The following is a 25,355-nucleotide window of genomic DNA, read 5'->3' on the forward strand; positions in this document are numbered from 1 at the left end:
TAAAAGATAAAAATGGTAAACAATGATTTTAATTTAAAAAATAATTATTTATTAAAAGATAAAATTGAAAATAGAGATGTGAACACAAATGAAGAATTCCATTTATATATAAATTATATATAAATATAAATACTCCCAATTGTAACATTAGATAACTATAATACATATTTCTATTTTAAATAGAGGAGAACAAATACATGGTGGATACTTTTACTGTTTTAACTGGAAAATAAACATTTTAAACTTACTTAATTACAAAATAATTGTGAGTCACTTTAGACTATCCATTCAAAGATTTTTCAATTTAAATGAAAGAAAGTGAAATCAACAATAAAGTAATCTTAAGCAAAATAATAAAATTCAATTAAATAATACATTTAGAAGAAAAATATTTTATGATTATTTTTAACAAGAATCTAACTTTTGTAGATACATAAAAATATAGTTTACATATTTTAAAGAGTTTTTAAGTTTAGAACATTGATTAAGCTGATAAATGGCATTACGAAAAAGTATTTCAGAAACAAAATTTTAAACATAAATAGTGTAACTAATTGAAAATGAAATACTTTAAACTCTAACGAAAAAATAAACTGAGTACAACAGGAAAAACTCATACTTTTAAGGTTAAAATATTCCGTTAATCCTTGTTTTTTTGCAAAATCTCAATTTGATCATCGTATTTTTATTAGTCTAAATTAGGTTCTCAGTTTTGTAAATTAGTATTAATTAGGTCCTTTCTGTTAATAGAAAACTAACACCGTTAAGTTAGTGTCACGTGTCAGCTCCTCATTTTTTTGAATTTTATTTTAAATTTTTTAAATTTTATTTTAAAAATATTTATGCCACGTGTTTGTAGTGTGCCACGTGTCAATCTAATATGGTGACACGTGTCAAATTATTATATGAATCTCAATTTGGTCATCATTTTTGTTAATTTGATTTAATTTCAGTCCCAAATTTTTTTAAAATTTTTTAATTTCATGTGCTCCAAATTTAGAACAAATTTAATTTTTTTATAGATGTAATGATGATACTTTTATTACAAGTGATATTTCTATTACATATTTTTAACAATATTTAATTTATTTAAATTTATATTTTACATTAAACTTTATTTAAATTTTATTTTAAAATTATAAATATATAGATAAATAAATTTATATTTGAAATATTTGTATAAAATTCAATATCAAGAATATTTTAGAGTTGGCTTAAAAATAACAATTTGGGACTCAAATCAAATCAAATTAACAAAGAGGACCAAATTGAGATTCATACAATAATTTGACACGTGGCACACTACAAACCTGACACGTGGCATAAATATATTTTTTTTTAAAATCTAAAAAATTTAAAAAATAAAAAAAAACAAAAAAATTAAAAAAAAATTTAAAAATTAAAAAAAATGAGGAGCTGACACGTGACACCTACTTAACGGCGTTAGTTCCCTACTAATGGAAAGGACCTAAATGATACCAATTTACAAAAATGAGGACCTAATTGAGACTAATAAAAATACGAGTTTCAAATTGAGATTTTGCAACAAAAACGAAGACCAACGGAATATTTTAACCTACTTTTAATCTTAACATTTTAAGTAACCAAAGAGACAAAAAAAAAATGTAAATGTAAGAAGGGAGGTGCAAGAAAAATAATAATTCAATAAACTAATGAGAAAAAAATTCAATTAATTGAAGCATAAATATAAAGATGAGAAATCTGAATTATGAATATTTGATATAAATTAATGAATAAAGATGAGTATATATATATATATATATATATATATATATATATATATATATATATATATATATATATATATTTTTTTTTTTTCCATTTTTGAAGTTTTAAATTTATCAATGTTTTATGCTTCACCTTTTATCTAAAAATCCTTCTATTTAATTGCTATTTATAAACTAAATTCGAAGGTTATATTTTTAAATAAAGAATCACTATGTTGACATATTATATTTTTTATTTGCTAAATATACTCTTATTATTTTATACTATGCCAATATATTTTTCTATATTTCCTATCATTTATTAATAAATATAACTTTTCTTCTCAAGAGCTAACTCATTCCTCTATTTCTTATAATTCCATTTAACTCTAAGACTCATTATACTCTTACATAATTCAATATCTCATGAGCAGTGGTGAATTTAAACAATAAAAAATTATATTTAGAGGTGCTAAGTTAAATGTTACACTTGGTGCAAAAATATGACTAGCATTCATGAATAACAGAAACAAACACTAAAATTTGTTCTAGCTATGATTGATTTTTATCAAGATCAAGTAAGACACAAGCATATAAAATCATCTAATGAAAAAGAAACTTCGCTCCTCTTGCAATAGACAACAACATTCTTAGTCTCTAATACTCTTGAAGAAGACAAAAAATTATGATTTAAAGTTACAAAGAATTCAATCTCAATGATGTAACAATTGTGATACTAATATCAAATTAAGTTAATGTTAGATACTTCAAAATTTGTATATGAATGACATTTTAGTTTGAACGAGAAGCATCGATAACATGCCAGTGATGGATCTAAGTCAGTAAAAATAAATTAAGTGATGTATTTGTACACCTTTAATTATATATAGGTTTACCACAGAGTAGCATTAAACGGATTCAATTCAAATATATAATAAATTTTGTTCAGATACTTAGTAATAATTGTAACAAAATCAAGAGATGCACCTCTACACTCTTGTATATTTACATGTTCGCCACCGACTTCGATGATTATAGAAAAGATGGTGAAACTCTAATCATGCATCTCTACAAAAGGAATATTGAAAAAAAACATGAATCTACATTTAAATGATTAACAAGACAATATCTTCCCTTCAAAATTAGACAAGTATAAGCAAGTGGTGACTCTATTACAACATTAAAGCTATACAACAAGGACATGGGCAAAGAAAGGAGTTTTACAAGTACCACTTCAAACTTAAACCTAAGGACTGTCATCATCATCTGAACTAAAGTCATCTGGCCTCCTACTTGCAATTACTGGAGAAATTCTTTGACGAATTAAATCATGAGCAGGAGGAAGAGGAGGATTAGGCGTTTCTTGCTTTGCACTAGAATTAGGTGTTTCTTGCTTTGCACCAGAATTAGGTGTTTCTTGCTTTGCACTAGAATTAGGCGTTTCTTGCTTTGCAGTAGAATTATTAGGTGTTTCTTGCTTTGCACCTTTTGGTGCTGCTGGTGCTGCTGGCTTCTTTGGTGGTGCAAGTTGTATCTCCTTGCACACCTTATCCAACATTACTAAGAACTCTCGTACTATGTTAAATAATCTCAACCCTTCATCCTTCCCTGTGTCCCCATGAAAGTAATCACCAGTGCTCTTCACCAGACCCATGATTTTCTTCTCCTCTTCTAGCAAACTTTTGACATCAGCCTCAGCTCTGTCTATGAAGCTCTTCACTGTCTCAATAAACCCTTTATCACCCTTCACATTGCTCATCTCTTTGTTCACAAAGTCTCTTGTTTTTATGAGACCATGCCCTACTCTTGAAGTTGTTCCTACCAACCCATCAGCATCTAAAGCTGCTGCTTTTTTCACACTCTCAAGTTCGGTGCTTAAATATGAAATCACTTGAAGACCAAGTTCACGATAGTGCTCATCTGAATCATTTGAGACTTCGTCTAGAAGGTCTTCTGTTTTTATGCTCGAGAAACTGTGATTCTCTTTTGCCATGCGTGCTGCTCTTATGCCCTCGGTGCGCACTATCTCTTGAACAACGAAGTGCAAGAGTGTGGTCTTGCCATCTACTCCTTTTACATCAGATAGTTTCAACAGTGTGTCAAGTTTGAATGCTTGTGCACCACCACGGAATGTCCCATCATTCATACGATTCCCAGTTTTCAGAACAGCTTCAAGAAGTTTCAGGAATAATCGACTACTTCTTAGCTTTTTACAAGCAACCTAACATCATATGGAAAGTGGAAGCAAAATTAGTTGGGGGTTTGGTTTTGGTAGAGGAAAAACTGGAATTTGGAAATCATATATACCTCTAAAATTGCAAAGGAGTCTCGAGTACTAGTGACATCCTCTTGAAGAGTACCCATGTAAATTAATGCTTCCATTCGTTTAAAAGAACAAGGAATGTCAACTATGGCTTTAAGGAACCTATCTGCAGGGGTGAGTTGGGCTGGATTACCACTGAAAACTCTAAGCTTAAGTTCTTCGTCCTGCGTTGGTGCCATCTTCAACAAGGTTTGAAGGAACTCTACGGGAAGCTCATTTCCTGATCAACCAAAGAAGAATTTAGAGATATTAAACTGTTTTTGTTTTACATTTCTCTGTATTGTTGTTATCTTTGATGAATCTAACATTAATATGATAACCGGTGGAAGTAAGAAAAGAATGACCTTCAAGAAGTGCATCACAAACTTCATCTGCGGTGACATTTAATGCTTTTAATAGAATAGATAAATTCTGTGCTTTCTTTGCGTTGACGATTTGTATAAGTTGGGGAGTAGCTTGGGCAGGCTCTTTTTTCGGTGCCTTTCCTTTATCCGTACTCACAGCATTAAAGCCAAAGAGTGTCTCGATCATTTCTTCATTAAACCTACGAAACATTGAGCATTAAGAATATGAATAATAAAAATGAAATTGCAGTTTAGGAGGAAGAGATGTTGGGGATGTATGTATGTTACTCACTGGAAGGATCCTGCTTTGAGTTGATTCCATACCATTGCTTGATCGTTAGCTTGAACCTTATCCCAGAAGAAAGGCTTTAACTTAGTTTTAGGAACATACGGTTCCCCATCAAAACTGGCTTCCTCAACAACCTTTGGATTGGAAGCAGCTCTTGCATGACCTCCACCAGCACCGGGGGGTGGAGGAGGTCTAGGACCAGCACCAGGGGGACCAGGAGGACCCTTGCCTCTCATTGGAGGTGGTGGTGGAGCTCTAGGGCCATTGCCAGGAGGAGGGGGAGGTCCTCTGGGGCCACCAGGAAGTGGAGGAGGTGGAGGTCCGGCACCGCCAGGCTTCGGCGGTGCACGAGGAGGAGGAGGAGGGGGAGGACCAGAATTAGAAGTAGAAGAAGAAGGTGGAAGAGGTGGAGGCGGTGGAGGAGGTGGTGCTGGTGCTGCTGGTGCTGCTGGAGGAGGAGCAAGATCAGGTCTTCCAGGAGGAGGTTTTAGAGGAAGAATATCAGAAGGTTTATCTGGTTCAGGAGGAGGAGGAGCAAGATCAGGCCTTCCCGGAGGAGGAGGAAGAAGATCAGTTCTTCCAGGAGGAGGAGGAAGAAGATCGGTTCTTCCAGGAGGAGGAGGAAGAAGATCAGTTCTTCCAGGAGGAGGAGGAAGAAGATCAGGCCTTCCAGGAGGGGGTTTCAAAGGAGGCAATCCATTACTTGAAACTACTCTCCCAGGAGGAGGTTTCAGTTCAAATGATGGTCTCACAGAAGAACTACCAACTTCCCCTGATTCATCTTCATTATTCACCGAGATTGAGTTTCTCTTCTCATCACCTAATTCAATACTTGACGAGTCAATCCCAATTTCTCCTTCTTTCATTGAATTCTTGAATTGAATATGGTTCGAAGAAGAACCTGCAACATTCAAGTACATTTTTGTCAAGATTATAGTGCAGATACCCAACAATATATGTGAGTTTAAGAATGAAACTTTTGTATTACCAAGAGAGTCATTCATGCTCATGCTGAGAAGGGGTCTCTCATCATTCTGGCTAACTTGTCCACTCCCACAAAATAGATAACAACACAAAATGACCAATACCACAGCTACAACTGCTCCCACCAGAGGTATTGCCATGCCACCTCCAGATCCTTTTGCATCTGCTTGATCTTTAATGCTTATATGTATTTCATGTTCCTTGTTTGCTGTTTCTGATAGGTGCTGGGGAGAAACTTGACCCAGATATCTTCTAGATGAAGGTGATACCATGTATGTTGCATGCCAGATCTTAGAGGAATCCTCTTCCCCCAGAGCATGGATTGGAAAATTGTTTTTTCTAAAACACTTAAGAACATTTTCCTTTAATTGAGGATAACATGCATGAATCATTTGTTGGATGTTTTCTCTGGCTACTGACCCAATTTCTACATTAACTTCATTGCTGTTTCTGCAAGATTCCTTTGGGAGGCACAAGCTGAAATCGTCGACTTCTTTCTTTAATCGAATCAAATCTTCCCAACATATGATCCATAACACCTTTGCCTGTGGTCATGAAACTATAACCAATTTCAGAGTCCATGTACATATATATATATATATATATATATCTGTAATAATTTAGTAATGAAATGAGTCTTACCGTATCCTCAGTTAATAATCCAGATGTTGGATCAAACAATTGGCTGATCAATTCTTCTTGAGTTTTTTTCTCTTCACTGCTCACTACGACCAAAATATGAAAAACCAAAATGCTGCAAAAGATAACCTTTATGGTACCCATATATTGTTGAATAGCCATCTTCATCTTCTTCTTCGTATTACGTCAAGCTCTGAACCAACAAGTATGCAGGTTTCCATTCTTTTCCCAATCAAAATTATTTCTCATCATACACCGTTAACCCGTTATGATGATGATCACTGCCTTGTCAACACAAATTCCAACACAATTCTGATTCATACATAATGAACCAACGCAAATCCACCTCTTTCTATCTTCTCCAAAATTCCCAATTTCTTATTAAATTGGATAACCTTCAACAACTTGTTATAATAATTATAATAATAAGAAATGCAAAACATCCTACAATGGATCTTGGCACATGGCTTATTGATCAAATTCAACGCAATTACAAACGAAAAACAAAATTTAAGAAACGATCGTTTGTATTTTCTGCATGTGATAATTAAAAGAAAAAAAAAAAAAACGCGTGCTACCAGATCAATGCAAATAGACCCTGTTATTGTTGATATTAAAACATCGGAGAATATAACGATAACATTTTGTTGGTGTAATAAGAAGGAGTTATAGCATGAAATTGATGAATGAGTTTTTGTGCTTTCTGGGTTACGATGCGATGATGGAAAATTTGTTGGCGCCAGAAACCCTAGCACAAAGGGCCGTCCTATCAATTTTTCTGGATTAGGACGTTGGCGCCTACTGTCCAACACAAATTCTCCTTTTTATGTTTCTTTCTCTTTCTCTTTCTCTCTTTTTCTTTCTTAATTTCTTTTCCAATTTTTGTTCTTACCATTTTCTAATTTTGTGGAAATTACATCAAAATTTTAGAGCCATTGTAAAATCACACATTTATTCTTGATTTTACAATAATCTACATAATACATAAAACCAATAAATAGTGATTTTTAACATTATATTTCTTTAATTGGTGTACGTGCAATTCACAATACATTGAGAAATATATCTCAAAATTAAAAGGTGATGAGACAAAAATGTAAAAAACAAGAACTGAATATATACTATGAAGTGGTAGTATGTATTTAATATTTAACCACCTTACCTTAGGGTTGAAATATTTTATTTTTATTTTTAATATATGATATTGTCATCGTTAATTTTAATTTTGAACTTCTAAATTATATGAATTCTTCATTTATTTTTGTATATCAGCTATATGAATTCTTATACATATAGTCTTTTATATTATATTAATTCTTACTAATCATATAAAGGATAAATTATGTTTTGGGTTACCAGAAATATATATTTTTTATTTGCTTAATTCCTATGAAACGTAAACATATTTTTGTGTTACTTAAAAATGACCGCACTAACTAATTTTGGCGGGGGTAATAAGGAGGATGTAAAAAATAAGAGTTATTTGAACGATAAATTTTTTGTCTTATTTGTGATTTCTTAAATTACATATTTAGGTGTTTGTTTGTTGCGTACGGAATATAGCAACTGTTACAGTACCACAAATTATATTCTCAAGTAAGTGTAAATGTGTGTTTGGTTAATACAAATCACATTAAAATATTAATTAATGTAATTTCAAATAAATGATCAGATATCTAATTCCATAACGAAAAATTGATTTTTAAGTTCAGGGTTAAAACAACCTTCAATGACATTTAAGCTGAATAAATTTTTGGAAAATATTAGTTAACTATTTTTTCTTACCATTTCTCTTACCACTTAACATGGATTCAACTTTTGCATTTCAATTTTAACTTTTAATATACTTTTAAGTTGTAGAAGTGTCAGTGAAAATAAAAAAGTACATTCTGCGCGTGGGTGATCTTTTGGACAGAAAATCTCCATTCTATTAGGCTTTTTAGAAGTTGCCATTTTTGGACCCCATTTCTTCGCACCCACCAAGTTTCTTAGAAGCTTCACACAGAACCCATTTTTCCCTTCTTCTTTGAATATTGTCACCCATAAGGTAAGAAAACAAAGCCCCTTCCTTTCTAATAAGCACATTGCAACCCATAAAGCTAGCGAGCAAAGCCCCTTTTGTTGTACTCGTTACATTACAAACCATAACCCTTCTAGCCCCTTCTACCCTTCTTTTCTTTGGACTGAATTTTGCAAGCCCTAAACGAAAGGTTTTGGTCGTAATATTTGTTCGATCAATGCACAGGACATTGGGGGTTTTGCGGAGATGAATATTGTTATTGATTTACTTTGTCACCTAAGATTAGGTTGTAAAGGGGAGAATTGTGTGTTCTTATGTAATTCCAAAATCTGTCAATTTTAATTTGTGCAAAAGCTCTTTCGTGGGTTACACCTTAATTACTCTTGGGTTGCAAGATAAATTTAAAAATGTTGCAGGCTAGTTTTTCCCCAAATGAACTTACACCCAATTTTGAAGAAATGGGATGGGGTCTAGTATTTGTGTGCACAGCTCGGGTCCACCCTTTTAGTAAGAGAGAGAATTGTGTGTTCTCATGCACTTCCAGAATTTTTCAATTTTATTTTGTGCAAAAACTCCTTTGTAGGTTACACCTTAATTGCTCTTGGGTTGCAACATAAGTTTAAAAATGTTGTAGGCTAATTTTTTCCCTAAATGAACTTACACCTGGTTTAGAAGAAGTGGGATGGAGTCTGATATTGGTGTGCACAGGAGAAAATTGTGTGTTCTTATGCACTTCCAAAATATGTCAATTTTACTTTGTGCAAAAACTCCTTTGTGGGTTACACCTTAATTGCTCTTGGGTTGCAAGATAAGTTTAAAAATGTTACAAATTGATTTTTCCTTAAATGAACTTACACTTGGTTTAGAAGAAGTGGAATGGAGTCTAGTATTGGTATACACAATTGGGGTCCACCCTTTTAGTAAGGGAAAAAAATTGTGTGTTCTCATGCACTTTCAAAATCTGACAATTTTATTTTGTGCGAAAACGCATTCGGAGGTTACACCTTAATTATTCTTGGGTTGCAACATAAGTCTAAAAATATTGCAGGCTATTTTTTCTCTAAATGAACTTACACATGGTTTAGAAGAAGTGGGATGGAGTCAGGTATTGATGTGCACAACTGGTGTCCGCCCTTTTAGTAAGGGAGAAAATTATGTGTTCTCATGCACTTCCAAAATCTGTCAATTTTATTTTGTGCAAAAAATCCTTCGTGGGTTACACCTTAATTGCTTTTGGGTTATAGATAAATTTAAGAATAATGCAGACTAGTTTTTCCCGAAAGGAACTTACACTTGGTTTATAATAAATGGGATGGGGTCTGGTATTTGTGTGCATAGTTGAAGTCCACCCTTTTAGTAGGGGAGAGATTTGTGTGTTCTTATGCACTTCCAATATCTGTCAACTTTTTTTATGCAAAAACTCCTTCATGGGTTACATCATAATTGCGCTTGGATTGCAAGATAAGTTTAAAAAAGTTGCAGGTTAGTTTTTTTCCAAATGAACTTACACTTTAGAAGAAGTGAAATTAGGTTTGGTATTGGTGTGCACAACTAGGGTTCACCCTTTTTGTAAGGGAGACAATTGTGTGTTCTCATGACTTCCAAAATTTGTCAACTTTATTATGTGCAAAATCTCCTTCGTTCAAAAATAGGAGGGGCTTCATTCACTAGCTTTATGGGTTGCAGTGTGCATAATAGGAAAGGGGCTTCATTTTCTTACCTTATGGTTTGCAATGTTCATCGAAGAATGGAAAAATGAGTTCTATGAAACTTGGTGGGTGCAAAAAAATGAGGTCCCAAAAATGGCAACTTTCAGAATACTTAAGAGAATGGGGACTTTCTGCCCAAAAGATTACTCATGCGCGGAATGGACTTTTTTTATTTCCTCTGACACTTCTACAACTTAACTTAAAACTAAATTAAAAGTTAAAATTAAAATGCAAAAATTAAATTCACGTTAGGTGGTAAGAGAAGTGGTAAGAAAAAGTAGTCGACTATTATTTTCCTAAACTTTTATACCACTAACAACTTATTTTTTAGATATAGATTAATTTATGTAAAAATAAACTCTGACAAGAATGCAATTTATAAAATTCAATACACAAAGACTTCTCCAAATACACAGTAATAGAAGAAGAAAAAGTGTTTCACAAAGAGACAAATAAACCAAACCCTTTTATCCCTCACATGATCTTTTTAAAGAACAATCTTATTTGAACATATACATACATATTAAATGTCAACACCACTCCTTAAAAATGGTAATGCACCACTCTACCAAAACAATTCCCTTCTCTTATGCTGCAATTGAACATCTTTTTGGTTGATTCCCAAATGCTGAATTTTTGAGGTAGCTGGTTGAAGTTGGTTTATCCTAACTCAAAAGGTAATGAATGATAACTGATAATGTTATCAACACCGCCCTAAGGACCCCACCATCCAAAGTGCCTTCACTCTCTCATATGCTTCAAATTCTAACATCCATCAAGTAGATTCCAACACTGCCTTTGCCAAAAAAGCTACTCCCTCAGATGCCCCATGAATGATTACCGATGCCCTAAGTCAAAACTTCATAGAAATGCATCATATTTATATGTATCTATATAATTTCTGATATACACCCTCTTTTTTTTAAACTATGAATGACAGATATAGTTAGAAATTATCTTAAAATGTATATATGAGTTGTTGGTTTAAGCACTTCAACAAAGAAAAGTAGAAGAAAGGGTATGTCACCAACTGTTTGAGGAATTTGCTCTGATACACTTTTTTTTTTTTTTTTGTATAGATGCTCATATGGATTGAGGATGTGCATCAAGACAACACACATCCACTCCTAACAAGGCATGAAAAATCAAGATTCCTTCCACACAACTTTTATGTGTGGATGAAGAATCTGGAGGTAATGCCATGGATTTGGTTGATAACACAACTGAAAGGTTGGAAAGGACTTGTTTTCTTTTGAGAAGATTAAACAAGTGAATAGGAGCAGTAGAAAGTTTTATAATGACACTTGTAACAGTTTATCACTCTTGAGAAAAATTTAACTGTGATGATGAGCTACAAAAATTGCAACTGCTTCTTTATCTGCTCTTGTTAAAACATGTCACCATGGCAAAGTCCTTTGTCTTGAATTTATCATATGCATGCAATCTGCAACAAGATAGCATCAATTCTTCATGCCTGGCACGTGACAAACAGGTAATAAGCCAGTTGCAAAGTATCTTGGCTGAGAAAAAGAGCAAGAAAGTTGATGCTTGTCGGTGATCAATCTGTGAATTCGGTAATCTTCAGTTGGAGTTTACACAGGACACAAAATGTACATATACATTCATGATTCATTGAATAGAACAAAGCATGTCCCACTCTAGCTTAGTGATTGGAAAACTCTTGCCAGAGTAATAATATGGTTTTTGTAGCATAAGATAGAACATGAAAGTTGAATCCCTTACATTCATGTAACAAGCAGAAAGAGGTTGAAGATATTGCATGTTTGGGAACTACTTTTTCTTAAAAAGTTGAAAAAGATAAAAAAATGAGTGAGGTTGCATAAACATTATTTATTATAATGAACTTAATTAAGCCAAAAATCATTCCTACAGATTCTGCTAGAGCATCTATCAGTTGTCAGAGGACTTTGACTTGATTGGTATCCCTTTCCATTTTTCACATCTTGTGTTAGACAACCAAAATGCATAGGGATACCACATATCCTTTAGCTATACGCAATATGCCTGACATGGTTTCTCTTTTGATGGAAGAAAAATTTAGAAAAGAAAATATTCCTTCCTTGCTTTACAGCCCCCAAATATGCCAAAGGAATTTGTTCTGTGTTTCATTAGATGGCTTCTCTCACACTATAAGAGAAAGGCAACAAAACTCTCTCTTCACCATAGCCTCACAATTATTCAGTTTTCCCAGCATAGATGACTAGTTCTAACAAGAGGCTTGAGGTTCAAACAGAAGATCAAACTCCACATAAATGGTGTGTTTCACTGGGAGAAGAGCCTTTCAAAAGATTCTTCAGCCAGACTAATCCAACACTGCACAAGGTTTTTGGTGATGGATCACTTTTCAGTCCACTGTTGTTTGGCAAGTTCTTTGATCCTTCTGATGCCTTCCCTCTATGGGAGTTTGAGTCAGATGTATTGTTATCTCATTTAAGGAGCTCCAGCCAAAGCACTGTGGATTGGTGTCAGACAGGTGAAGGCTACATATTAAAAGCAGAAATACCAGGTAAGAAAAAGAGCTTTTCAATTACCCTTATTTGGTAAACTGAATATATGTCAAACAAATTATGCTGCAATGAAACTGCCCCATCATTTTATAGATCTGAAACACAAAATAGGATCTCAGAACTGGAGGAACCATACAAAATTTGCATGAACCTAAGGAGAGAGAGCCTTTACCCTGCATCAAGAATTTTCTTAACTTGTACAAATGGGTAGTAAGTAACCTATGAATGAATAATATAGGCTCTAATAGTGTAACACTGCCACCTAACTATATCTAATCACAAACTATCATGTATGATAATCACTTTGTAAATCATACTAGGAATAATTTCTGATTAATAATGGATTCCTATTAGTTGATAGTGCAAACTGATGTATCTTCATAAGGTTTTAAGTTGAAGCATAAGGTTATAAGGTTTTAAGTTGAAGACAGTGTCAATTTCTTATATAGGTTGAGCTCAGGTTTCATTAGTATTTTCTTCCCGTAAATATCCCTTCAAAAGATCCATCACAAACTTACATCAACTTATATATGTAAGTTTATTAAACTCAACAAATAACCAAATAAATGAACTTGAGCCGATTGGAGTTGTGGGGCCAAGTTTCCATAGATTGAATTAAGAAAAGTGGTTAACTAGACAAAATTTCTGTGACACCAGTGGTTTGTCAAAACAGGAACTGGGAAAAATAACATTCAAGTCGTTGTTGATAAGGGGAAGGTTGTGGAAATTAGTGGAGCGTGGAAGCAGCAAAGAGACTCAAAGGCACATGACTGGAGGTGTGGCCATTGGTGGGAACATGGATATGTGAGAAGGCTTGAGATGCCAGAGGATGCAGATTGGAAGAATATAGAAGCATACATACATAATGACATATACTTAGAAATACGTATTCCAAAGAGCCAACAGGGTCGTGATCTTCCTCAGGGAAAAGATGTGGCTTGAACATGCAGAAGCACTGTAAATTTAACAAATAACAGGTGGAGAACAACCAGAGTTTCTCACAATCTTGTAGCCAGCTTCTATGCAAATTAATACCGCAAAATTTAACAAAGTTATAAAACTCTCAAATCTCAAACTAATGTCAGCCAGCATGAGAAGGCCTTCTGATTATGTATAACACACATATATATATGCCAGGAGAAGGGAATAAAAAGAAATTGTGGTGTATAAAACGCAATGATTGTTTTTTGTTTAATTTATTAATGATTATTTGATTGACAGTGATAATTGAAAGACGAACAGAGGAATTTATTATTGCAGTAAAGTTGTGAGGAATATGAGGAATAGCCAATGCAATATCATGATCCCCGTCAGCATAAAGAGTTTCAAGTTTTCTGATAAAAAATACATAGAAAATAGCAGAAAATGTTCATTCTACATGAAAGAATGCTGTTTCATTTGGTTGGTCTAAAAATTCATGAATTTGTAAGAAATTAGTCTGTCTAGAAACACAAACTGGTAAGAATCATCTAAAAACAAAGTTACAAATTCATAACTATAATTTTCACTTGCTGATGTAAAAATTGGTCACAAGTTGTGGCTAGTATCAGATGAGTGTAGAAGATGTACTAAAAGAAGCAATTCTCATTCTTAAGTCCATGAACATATATATTAATCATTACAACTCCATTGTTCATGCATACTTCAAAAGACATTCACGTTTGAGTAAAGGGGTTGGTTGTAAAAATTTATTGTTGGTTGAAGACATTTAAAGGCATTAGAATCCGACAGCTGTTTCACTGGGAAAATTCAACAAGATTTGGCACCAAAAGTTACGTATGTTTTCTACTCCTAACAATCTCTTGCATTTCTTCAGGGGCACCTAGTTTTATACTTATCCACTTGCAACTCAAAGGAAACATTATTTTGTTAGTAAAAACTGACATGATATGACAGACAAAGAAATGTTGTTGTTCAATGTTGTATGAATAATACAATTCTAAGTATCTTGAACAGTGTCATGCAATTTTTTCAATGCCATTCTCCATCTCATTTAACAGGGGTCAATAATTCATTATGATGGTCAATTAAGCATTGAAAATTGTGCCCTCAAAGCATGATGCAAAAACGGAAACCAGATACAAAAACACCATGACAAGCACTACTCGTCCAAACTTACCTCATTCACAAATTGCATGATAATGACGACTTTGATTAAGGATTGGAGTAAATCGACATGAAAATTGAAAGAATAATCAGACTTAATGAAAGCCAGAAAACATCACGACAAAATATAACATTCCCAACTTCAAATATTTATATGAAAAGCACATTGCATATGTGAAAATTTACTTAAAACCTTGTTAAAAGAGAAACTTGTTAAGGTTTGTAGAATCTGTGATGTTATAAATTGTTTGATAGTTCAAGATCTTGAGTAGTTCGTCTGTCTTTTCATTAACATTTTTGTTTAAGTGAGAATAATGAGTGGTGTTTTTTCTTTCTTTCGATAGAGTTTATTAGAAAGAGATTATACACATATGACTTCAGTCCAATTTATTTAAGGATTGAATCACTTTTAATTCAAAATATCAAGACATAGTACATTTAAGTGAGAATAATGAGTGGTGTTTAACTTTATTATTTCTATCGAATACAATACTTAGACTTGAATTATTCTCTACAATACCCTCTTCAAAGTAAACTCCTCAAAAAGAAACTTATCAATGACTTATTAACCCGGGTTAGAGAGTTGACATAAAAGAATCTGCATAATCTTAACACTACAATTAAATAACTAATGATAATCTTTTGTGTGTGTTTTCCTTAATTCTTCCTTATTAATTATCCATCTATTTTTGTGGTTTTTTTTTCTATCATTGTTCTATTTGTTTTTGCTATAGCCGGTATGAGTAAATTTGTTTAAAGTATTTATATAAGAACATTGATGAAGCATACATAATCTTAATTGTGGTGAGTAACGAAAAGGGGTAGTTACTTACTTGGACATATGGACCCTAAAAAGAGGAGGTTAATTAAAACCTCACACTAACACACCCCACAAAAATGTTAAAATTGCATCTCTTACTTACATGGGCACTTGTTAAAAGAAATAGAAGGCAAAAATAGCAATAACATAGCATAATGAGGTGAAAACTTTTGATGAGACGTGTCCCATGCTTCCAACCTCATGAATGAAGAAGAGGGTTGCGTATGATTTGTGAAATATAACTGTCCCAGAACCAATCTTTTCCCGAACATGTAAATGCCATTAATTGGACACAGTTTCGTGTAAGCCTTAAAACTTTGTAACACACAATTAACGGATTTTCAAATGACTCTGACACAGACAACTCAACGGTTTCGTGTAAAATAATCAAAAGCTAGAATTTTCATTGCAAAAGCAACGTTACTGTTCTCATTTTCAGCAAAATAAACCAAATATTCAAAAAACATCAAAAAAGTTGGTAAATGGAGATGCGGGGTATCGATCCCCGTACCTCTCGCATGCTAAGCGAGCGCTCTACCATCTGAGCTACATCCCCATATTATTTACGTTTAAAATTATTATCATATTGTTTTAAAAGATATATAATATGTTACTTCTGTTATATGCTCGTGGATAATGGAATAAGAATATGTAAGATTAATTAGCGAATGATAACATAAATTTCCGTGCAAATGTCATCGATTTTGAATTTAATATTTGAAGTTTGAAATGTTAAATCAGCGATGAAGACAAATTTGGAGTTTCTTTCTACATTTATTTTCATGGTTTTCAGTGTTTTTGAATGCTGAATGAACTTGTTTGTTTATGATTATGTTTGCAAACTTGTTTTATTTGACTCTTTTAACACATTTCTCTTTCTGTCTAAATTTAGTTTATTATGAATAGTGAAAACGAGTGTTTGTGTATTTTAAAATTTTAAAAATATAATTCAAATCATTATTAAACATTGCAACTAATAATTTATAAGAAAAAACTTTAATGTGTCTTTTCTATTTATATGACATACAAAATATTGGAAAAGGAAAGTTAAATGGGGTAATTATAGGAAATTTAATATATAGCAATAATGTATGAAATGATAAGATTTTGTTTTTAACTTTTAGAAAATGAAATGAATTTATGAACTGAGGCAACTAGAGTCATAAATGATTGAGCAAGACAATCATGACACTAAGTCTCTCTGTTTAATGCTCTTCATTTCCTTATGGTTAGTCTTTTACAATTTTCTTAACATACTAAATTACAAATTAAGAGAAAACTTAAGATTAAGCCGAAAATTAAAGAGGTGAAATATCTTTTCTGTGATAAGCTTTAATCTTGAAGAAGGTAGAATTAAGGTATAAAGAGTTACAAAGAAGATATTTCAAATTTTATTTTTATGTTGTGTTATTGAAGTGAGTCCAAAATTTTATTGATTTTTGGTACTATCATCTTTTAAAATATTTTGAGATTGATATATTACAAAAGTTTTAATATTTTAAAATATTAAATTTATAATCATTAATATATTTTAAAGATATGATGCAATAAAAAGACTATCAAAATAATCGATAGAGAATTTAAATTCGATCATCTTTCATATTTCTAAAACATAACAAATTTTGATTTTTTGTTGGATTTTTAATTGCTGTTCGTCTCTTTTATCTTTAGAAAGACATTAATGTACTTGATTTTGATGTTTTAAAATAAATTAAAAGAAATTTTAATATATCAAGATAAATATATTTTTAATGTTTAACATAGTACAATACCAAAGAATCGAACGAAAAATTTGGCCTTGAACCAAATGAAACAGACCAAAATATTCATTGTAAATTGCTAGCTATGTTTCAGGATAATCTTCAATTCATGACACTTAGAAAAGCCACTGTGCAGATTACTGCAGGCCAAGAAGTGCAACTAAAAACCTCTACTTGAGTTGATGTAAGTTTTAATTAGTCCACTAATTTGTCCCTCACTACCTTGGAATTGTTAAACTAACATTAACCCCAAAAGCTAATACTAAATAATCAAACTCAGTTTACTCAATCATGTGAGAGTCAAAGGGCCACACATAAAAAAAAATGATGCCATGTCCTTTATAAACCAAAACATTTCAACGTAAATATACACTTTGTAATATGTAGTAACTTGTTTGTGACCAAGAGCTTTGTATAATACACCCAAATGATAATTACAATGTCAATAATTATTGGTAGATCAATGAGTCCATGGAGCAATAAATATTCAATACTTACTAAACAATCATGCAGTTATTACTCATCACACCTAACTCATATTCCATGCTGCTTTCAAACAAAGACTTGGTAATCAGCTTTCAGAAATTAACCTTTCCACAGACTTAAGAATCAAGCACGAAATTGCTTAACAATCTAGCAAAGGAAAATTGCTCATTCTTATTCTCATATTTAGCTAAAAGTAAGATTTTTAAATTGTGGTTGAAATAGTCTTTTGTGAATTCATTACAACACACACACACACTGTGATTAGTGGTAACACAGAGCAATACTTTATAAGAATTTATGCAAAGCAAGAGCAAGCAAAATGGTGTGTGATTTATCTATTATTCCCTTGTAATTTTGCCGACAATGTGAAAGGGCAAGATCCGAACATCTAGAGTGAGATTGTGACACAAAGAATTTTGAGCTTTATTCTACTTAACATGGACAATGATGTCCACTATATTATTATTGTAGCAATGCAATGCAATCAACACGCTTAGGACAAAACTTTTTTTTGGTGCATAGAGAGAGGAGGATAAGTCAATTCAAGAGGCATAGTTGAAGAAGAAGCCTCAAAGAAAAGAGGGGTCATAGGAAAAGGACAAAGAATGCAGCTTAGTACCAAGAACTGAATGGAAACACCAACAAACAACTACTTGTGTTGAATCATCTTCACTGTTTTCCTTTTTCATAACTTGGCACTTGGCAGATTTTGCAGGCTAATCAACCCCTTTTGGCAAATCAAAGTGAAAATTCTTAACTCTCTTCTGACGCAACTCAAATGTTTGTTTAGTGGTCTGAGAAGAAGGTTGCAAAAATTAGACTTAATTAATTGGGATTTGGATGAAGTTCTGTTGGATCCTGCTACAGCAGTGGAATGAACTAATAATGGTAATTAATCTATTCATTTTTTTTATTTGTTTAAAGACTGTTGAAATGGATTTTATTCATTTATTGGTGTCACTAGTCTACTAGGTCTGTTGCTCCTGCAGTTTGGGAATAAAATTAGTTCTGGGGTCTCTTTGATTTTACTGTCAAGAAAATGTTTCTCTCTCCCAAATCATTTTATGGTTGGTAACTGTGCTGGAAAAAAACAACTTACAAGTAACTGTTTATGCTTTTTAAGTTTAGTTAAAATGCTGAGAAAAAAAATTATAGGTACAGAAATTAAAATAACAAGAGGGTTTAGATGGTTTAGCTATTTGTTTTGTAAAAGACTGTATATGAATTTAAGGTAAATGGAGGCATTTCGTATTCCTAAAGGTAACTAAAGTGCTACCAAACCATCACTTTCATGCAAATATTACACATCCTTTTCAATTTGTTGAAGTCTTCATCAACAGGTATTTAATAATTTTCAGTCTAACCCTCATTATAACAATACAAATACGTGTGGTTTGTATAAGATTCTTACAATTTAACAGATAATATGCAGTTGTGTTAAACATTAAACTTAAAACGGTTGGAGTGGTATGGTACAAAGAAATAACTTACTTAAAACTATGTAAAACTTTAGTAAATATTTAAATTTAAATTTCTTGGAGTAATTAATGAGTTGCATGGAGAAACGAATCTTACACGTGATGGGCAGGAGGTGATTTAAAAAGTTGAAAATGGGAGGCAGTAAAAATCTAAACTAAGTCCTGGCTGACAAACAGTACCAAACACAACACAACACAGATCTACAATCTATTGGAAGTTCACTTACCAACACAACAAGAACAATAATCCATTAACACTTTTTCACCTCTTTTCTTCTTTTTAAGGATCCACCCCCATTTCTCTGTCTCCTCTCTCTTTATGCTCTTTTCTGTTTGTGTGTGTGTGGATTATCACCTATCTCTTCTTGCAAAAGCAACTTCCTTTCATCTCTTGTTAGCTTTCAACACAATCCATGACATGACCCCACAACACTAGTTATCTCTCTCTGTCTTTTTACTGCAGTTTGTGGAGTGGTGAGCTTCAAAATGGAGACAATGAACTAGAACTGGTGTAAACCATCATTCACAGTCACTCCTTCAACCTCTTCAAGGTTCAAAGGTACCTTCTTTTCTCATGCCCATGATTTGTTTTTCCCTTTTTCACCACCGTTTCAGTCACGGGTTTGTTTGTTTGTTTCGCTTAACATTTCCTCAGTGCAAGTGAAATGTCACGGTTAAAAAAGTTATCTTTTTGTTGTGTTTTTTCCAGTGTGTGGGTGATGAGCTCCTCCTAGACAAGAGCTGGGGACAGAGAAAAGAGATGGTGGGAACTCCTATTAACGGAAGAACAAGGCCAGCTTTTGGTGTTGTAAATGGTGGCCATGATCTTGGCCCCAGTAGTGCTCCACCAAGCAATGCTGGTTCAGATTATGGCGTTATAGAGTTCACCAGGGAGGATGTGGAGGCCCTGCTGAATGAAAAGGCCAAAAGGAAAGACAGATTTAATTATAAGGTTAGTTGAAGTCTGTGGCTTCATGGTCATTGATTTTGTGGGATATCTGTTTTATTTCTTGGTTGCTTGTTTTGGCTATTTATGTTTGAGATCCAAGGGGTGTCAAGGTTCTGGTCCTTCATTAGTGTATACTTCTTTGTAGTAGTGCTACTTGAATTACTGCTTGGTTAGCTATCATTATCTTATGTTAACATCAGGTTTTGTGCTCTTAGGAAAGATGTGAAAATATGATGGATTACATAAAAAGGCTGAAGGTTTGCATCAGGTGGTTCCAAGACCTTGAGATTAGCTACTCACTGGAGCAAGAAAAATTGAAGAGTTCATTGGAATTAGCCCAGCAGAAATGCATGGAGATAGGTTAAGATTGTTTCTCCTTTCTTTGTTTGGAAAACCATTATCAAGTTCCTGAACTAATGCAGTTAGATTCATTTAATTGCAGAGTTGTTACTCAAAATCAAGGAAGATGAACTAAATTCAATTATTGTTGAAATGAGACGAAATTGCACTTCTTTACAGGAGAAATTAGTGAAGGAAGAAACAGAGAAAACAGTAAGTCAGATTTTCAAGTCAAGTCAGTGGAATTTCATGGGTGAATCTTTGGAGCAAAATGGTAGGGAAAGGTTATATTTGATAATAATTTATACTTATTATCTTTGAAAACACTAGGCAGCAGCAGAATCTCTTGTTAAGGAGAGAGAGGCCAGGCTTAACTTTGAGAGGTCACAGAATACACTACAGGAAGATCTTGGAAGAGCACAACGGGATCTCCAAAGTGCAAATCAGAAGGTAAAACCATATCAGTCTCAATTCAATATTTTTTATGCTTCTTATCTGATGCTGTTAGTTTTGTCAGGAATTATTCATATATCTAAATGTCTACAACAATGATTTCTACAGATATCATCACTCAATGACATGTATAAGCGGTTGCAAGATTACATAACGAGCTTGCAGCAGTATAATGGAAAACTTCATTCAGAGCTTTCTACAGTTGAAACTGAACTTAAGCGTGTGGAGAAAGAGAAAGCTGCTGTAGTGGAGAACCTTACTCTGCTAAAGGGCCAGCTTACTTTGTCTATGGTGAGTCTGCTGCTCTGAAGTGTGAACTGTTTCAATTCAAATTCAAGTAGCCATGCATGGGTAAGAGTGCAATAGAGTTGATACCTACAAGTCTGCAACTCTCTTAATGATCATTGGAATGTGTTAAGTGCATTTTTTGTTGGTAGATGGTTGGGAAGAATCCTATAACTAATTTATTCTTGATCTTTTGCTAATGGGCATGCTTAGATGAAAATGACACTTCTAGGATGCATTGAATGCCATAGATTTTTAAGAAAACTTGTTTTTAATGACTTGACTACATGTCTTCCAGACCCTACTTTTTCTTTCCTTTTTGATGTGACTATTTCACAAGTGTTGATCTTATTTAATTTAGTTACTGGGTTTACTTCGAATGATGCTTGTAGAGTTCTTGAGCTCTTCACATCAGAATAGGATGTATTTTGATTTGTTTTAGAATGAATGTTTGTAGTTTAACTAAACTCTCTAGTAAAATGTTTACTGTCAAACAAATACCATAGCTCTTTCAATGATAATATGGCTTCAGTGGTAGATGTGTCGTGGGGAATTTCTTCCCACTAAAACATTAACACGTTACTACATTGCTAGAGTCTTTTCAAGTAAAAGAACATTAACACATGTTCTTATTTATAACCATAAGTAAATGCCGATATGTTATTACCATCCTTCCTTGGAATTCCAGAAACTTTTTTTGCTTAACATGCAACTAGTATCTTAAATAGTTTCATTGGTTGGTTTACTAGTCTTCTCAAGAAGAGGCCACAAAACAGAAGGATGCCTTGGCCAGTGAAGTTGGATCACTTCGTGTTGAGCTGCAACAAGTGAGGGATGAACGGGACCGCCAACTATCTCAAGTGCAAACTTTGACTACTGAATTAGAGAGGTCGAAAGATTCTACGGAGAAGTCCTGCTCTGAACTGAACAACTTGACCATAAGAACAAATGAATTGGAGGTTGGTTTAATCTTGTTCTTTTTGGTAAATGTCACATCCTATTGTGTTTATTGTAGAAATGTGATGATTTTTCTGCACAGGCAAAATGTGCTTTGCAAGATGAGCGGATAAAGATGCTGCAAGAGAAGCTCACCACTGCAGAGGAGAAACTGCAGGTAATGAAGGAGGCATAAAGTTAAAAGAAAAGGAAGTTCATTTGGACATGTTATATGATACATTGGATTTTGTTCCTTGTTAGGTTTCTGACATATCTGCAAGTGAGACAAGAACAGAATTTGAAGGGCAACAAAAGCTTGTACATGAGTTGCAAAGACGTTTGGAAGATGCAGAGTATAAAGTTATAGTAGGGGAGAAACTGAGGAAAGAATTGCACAATACGATTTTGGTAATTCCCTGAGCCAAATTTCATTGGTGATGGAAAAAAAATTAAACAATATGCACACCATACTAATCTCTGTTTTTACAGGAACTGAAAGGGAACATCCGTGTGTTCTGTAGAGTGCGGCCTTTGTTACCTGATGAGGCTTGTAGTACAGAAGGAAAGCTTATATCTTATCCCTCATCGATGGAAGCTTCTGGACGGGGCATCGAATTGACACAAAGTGGTAAGTCTCATCTCATGATACTGAACTTGAAGTTGGTCTTTTTTCTAATTGATGTATGTTCATTTTATTATTTAAGAATGTTGTAACTTATACTACTATTTCTGTTTTAGGCCAAAAACATTCATTCACATTTGATAAAGTTTTTGCACCTGATGCGTTACAAGAAGAAGTTTTTATTGAAATTTCACAGCTTGTGCAAAGTGCTCTTGATGGTTATAAGGTAATATATTAAAGTTTTCTCTTATTCCTACTATATTATTTCAAACAATATTATATGCATTGCATAACTGCTAACAATTGAGTAATTGCTAGTCAGATTAACTGCTAAAAATGCATAACTTCCTTTTTGATTATTTTTGTTCTATAATGAAAAAGGCTTTTTGGTTTTGATTGATGTATAATGGACATTTTCTTTTCCAGGTTTGTATTTTTGCCTATGGTCAGACAGGATCAGGGAAAACTTACACAATGATGGGCAGGCCTGGACATCCAGAAGAGAAGGGCTTGATCCCTCGTTCTCTAGAACAGATATTTCAAGCAAAACAGTCTCAGAAACCCCAAGGCTGGAAATATGAAATGCAGGTGATATAGAGTAAAGTTTTTAGTTATTCATGTTATGGATCATAAATTGCAATGCTAAGGTCTAAGAGGGTTTTTTCTTCTTAAAAATTAACAGGTGTCTATGTTGGAAATATACAATGAAACCGTTCGTGATTTGTTATCTACAAATAAGTCATCATCTGATGGAACACCAACACGTGTGGAAAATGGTACTCCTGGGAAGCAATACTCCATCAAACATGATGCCAATGGAAATACACATGTTTCTGATCTAACGGTAGTGGATGTTCAGAGTGTAAAAGAGGTTGCATTTCTTTTAAGTCAAGCTGCTAATAGCAGGTGATTACTTCATAAGCTTCCTTTATAGGTTTCTAGTGCTCTTTTTCAATGTAGCTATTGTGGCCATGTTATATTGCATATCCCAGTTATTCATAGTATAAGATCAAGAGAAATGAGCTACTAATTTTGGAAAAAATAACATGACATAGTTCTAGTGTAACCGAATACTTCGATACATTTACTTCTGGAAGTTAAATTCCTTTGCCTTTGGATGCTGAATTTAACTGTATTGGTTTTTCTTTTAGATCTGTGGGCAAAACTCAGATGAATGAACAATCTTCTAGAAGTCATTTTGTATTCACTCTTCGAATCTATGGTGTGAATGAGGTATGGTTGTTTCTCCTCTGATAAAAATTGAACCATTTCATAAACTCCGTAACGTCTTACACGTTTTCAAATTTCAACCTGTGGTTCTGCTAGAGCACTGATCAACAAGTACAAGGCATTCTAAATCTCATTGATCTTGCTGGAAGTGAGCGTCTTTCAAGGAGTGGGTCAACCGGGGACCGATTGAAAGAAACTCAAGTAAGTAAACTCATAATGTTTTCTATTTCAAATAGCTCTACTTATTTTCTTTCTATTAATCTAAATTTTCTGTCTTGCAATAGGCAATAAATAAAAGTCTGTCATCATTAAGTGATGTCATATTTGCCTTGGCCAAGAAGGAGGATCATATCCCATTCAGGAACTCAAAGCTTACATACCTACTTCAGGTGATTATTCTTTGCTCATACTTCAAAATAATCTGTAGTACATAGTTGTTTACTGTACATTAAATTCAACATAATCTCATGATTTTCTCACCTGTTGAAACATATATATGAATGCACGAGGGACTTCCATGATATACATTGTTAGCATCCCTTTATTGTAATTTCTATGTAAGAAACTATTTCATAACTAAAATATATTTCAACTATAGGAAACCAAAGAAATCATGTCATGTAGCTGGATTGTTAAACAAAATTTGCATGCAGCAGTTTTGACAATTTTACTGCATTGATTGCTTCTTTATTGTTGTCTTGTAATCATTTGAGGTGATCTGATTTGTTGTGTGGGATACAAATGTTGAACAGCCTTGTCTAGGTGGAGACTCAAAAACATTGATGTTTGTCAACATCTCTCCAGACCAAGCTTCAGCAGGAGAGTCACTATGCTCACTCCGGTTTGCATCAAGAGTTAATGCATGTGAAATTGGAACACCACGCCGTCACACCAATGGACAACGCCCTATAGAATCTCGCTTGACCTATTTCTAATCTTTACATACATCAATGAATGAATGAATATATTGTTTAACATATTTGTGTAATCGCTACTACAGCCAAAATAACTCCAATTCTAACATCAGACTCTATAGATTGTAATGTATAGTAAAGAAGTAACTGAGTATTCATTTAGCTAAAAAGAGATTTCTCATTACTATAGTTCTTTTTGCAGTTCAGCTTGATCTTATATTCACCATTTCATGTTACGCTTCTTTCTTATCATGAAACATGTCAGTCATGGACATTTTTGGTGTATTTAATTCTGTCAAATGTGTAAAAATCAATGGTATCTCGAGAATGTTTCATACATAAGACATACTAAATTCAATCTCCATATTGTTTAACATTCTCTACTGTGGAGATAGTCACGTGCTTCTGTACTTT

The 25,355-nt window shown here is 33.4% G+C and overlaps 3 protein-coding genes and 1 non-coding gene across 4 annotated transcripts; 2 read left to right on the forward strand and 2 right to left on the reverse strand.

The window, feature by feature from the left end:
• Positions 1 to 2,809: 2,809 nt before the first annotated feature.
• Positions 2,810 to 7,108, reverse strand: LOC114183601 (formin-like protein 5). The gene is made up of 6 exons (XM_028070679.1): positions 6,310 to 7,108; positions 5,672 to 6,212; positions 4,687 to 5,584; positions 4,395 to 4,594; positions 4,035 to 4,270; positions 2,810 to 3,948 (listed from the first exon to the last, which is right to left on the reverse strand). The coding sequence occupies exons 1-6, from the start codon at positions 6,472 to 6,474 to the stop codon at positions 2,974 to 2,976; spliced, it is 3,015 nt and encodes a 1,004-aa protein (XP_027926480.1). The 5' UTR covers positions 6,475 to 7,108; the 3' UTR covers positions 2,810 to 2,973.
• Positions 7,109 to 12,189: 5,081 nt separating this feature from the next.
• On the forward strand, positions 12,190 to 13,798 carry LOC114183526 (21.7 kDa class VI heat shock protein). Its single transcript, XM_028070577.1, has 2 exons — positions 12,190 to 12,562; positions 13,237 to 13,798. The coding sequence occupies exons 1-2, from the start codon at positions 12,253 to 12,255 to the stop codon at positions 13,503 to 13,505; spliced, it is 579 nt and encodes a 192-aa protein (XP_027926378.1). The 5' UTR covers positions 12,190 to 12,252; the 3' UTR covers positions 13,506 to 13,798.
• A 2,174-nt stretch (positions 13,799 to 15,972) lies between these two features.
• Positions 15,973 to 16,045, reverse strand: TRNAA-AGC. The gene has a single exon. It is a non-coding gene; the product is annotated as a tRNA-Ala (tRNA).
• Positions 16,046 to 18,282: 2,237 nt separating this feature from the next.
• On the forward strand, positions 18,283 to 25,303 carry LOC114185590 (kinesin-like protein KIN-14N). Its single transcript, XM_028073412.1, has 18 exons — positions 18,283 to 18,623; positions 19,677 to 19,772; positions 19,923 to 20,165; positions 20,378 to 20,522; positions 20,605 to 20,714; positions 20,832 to 20,951; positions 21,063 to 21,245; positions 21,989 to 22,198; positions 22,279 to 22,353; positions 22,437 to 22,583; positions 22,665 to 22,803; positions 22,914 to 23,023; positions 23,224 to 23,385; positions 23,480 to 23,703; positions 23,949 to 24,030; positions 24,124 to 24,228; positions 24,312 to 24,416; positions 24,780 to 25,303. Exons 3-18 carry the CDS (start codon positions 19,974 to 19,976, stop codon positions 24,960 to 24,962), a joined length of 2,292 nt encoding a protein of 763 aa, XP_027929213.1. The 5' UTR covers positions 18,283 to 18,623; positions 19,677 to 19,772; positions 19,923 to 19,973; the 3' UTR covers positions 24,963 to 25,303.
• The last annotated feature ends 52 nt before the right edge of the window (positions 25,304 to 25,355 follow it).

Source organism: Vigna unguiculata, chromosome 5, assembly GCF_004118075.2.
Source record: "Vigna unguiculata cultivar IT97K-499-35 chromosome 5, ASM411807v1, whole genome shotgun sequence".
Taxonomy (NCBI): domain Eukaryota; kingdom Viridiplantae; phylum Streptophyta; class Magnoliopsida; order Fabales; family Fabaceae; genus Vigna; species Vigna unguiculata.

Bases quoted from the DNA above. Each gene is read 5' to 3' on its own strand.
- LOC114183526 (XM_028070577.1), top strand. From the start codon at position 12,253: ATGACTAGTTCTAACAAGAGGCTTGAGGTTCAAACAGAAGATCAAACT. The intron at 12,563-13,236 runs GTAAGAAAAAGA...TTGTCAAAACAG, and splicing joins ATTAAAAGCAGAAATACCAG to GAACTGGGAAAAATAACATT.
- LOC114185590 (XM_028073412.1), top strand. From the start codon at position 19,974: ATGGTGGGAACTCCTATTAACGGAAGAACAAGGCCAGCTTTTGGTGTT. The intron at 20,952-21,062 runs GTAAAACCATAT...TGATTTCTACAG, and splicing joins TCCAAAGTGCAAATCAGAAG to ATATCATCACTCAATGACAT. The intron at 22,804-22,913 runs GTAAGTCTCATC...TTTCTGTTTTAG, and splicing joins CATCGAATTGACACAAAGTG to GCCAAAAACATTCATTCACA.
- LOC114183601 (XM_028070679.1), bottom strand. From the start codon at position 6,474: ATGAAGATGGCTATTCAACAATATATGGGTACCATAAAGGTTATCTTT. The intron at 6,213-6,309 runs GTAAGACTCATT...TCATGACCACAG, and splicing joins GATTATTAACTGAGGATACG to GCAAAGGTGTTATGGATCAT. The intron at 5,585-5,671 runs GTAATACAAAAG...TGAATGTTGCAG, and splicing joins GAGCATGAATGACTCTCTTG to GTTCTTCTTCGAACCATATT.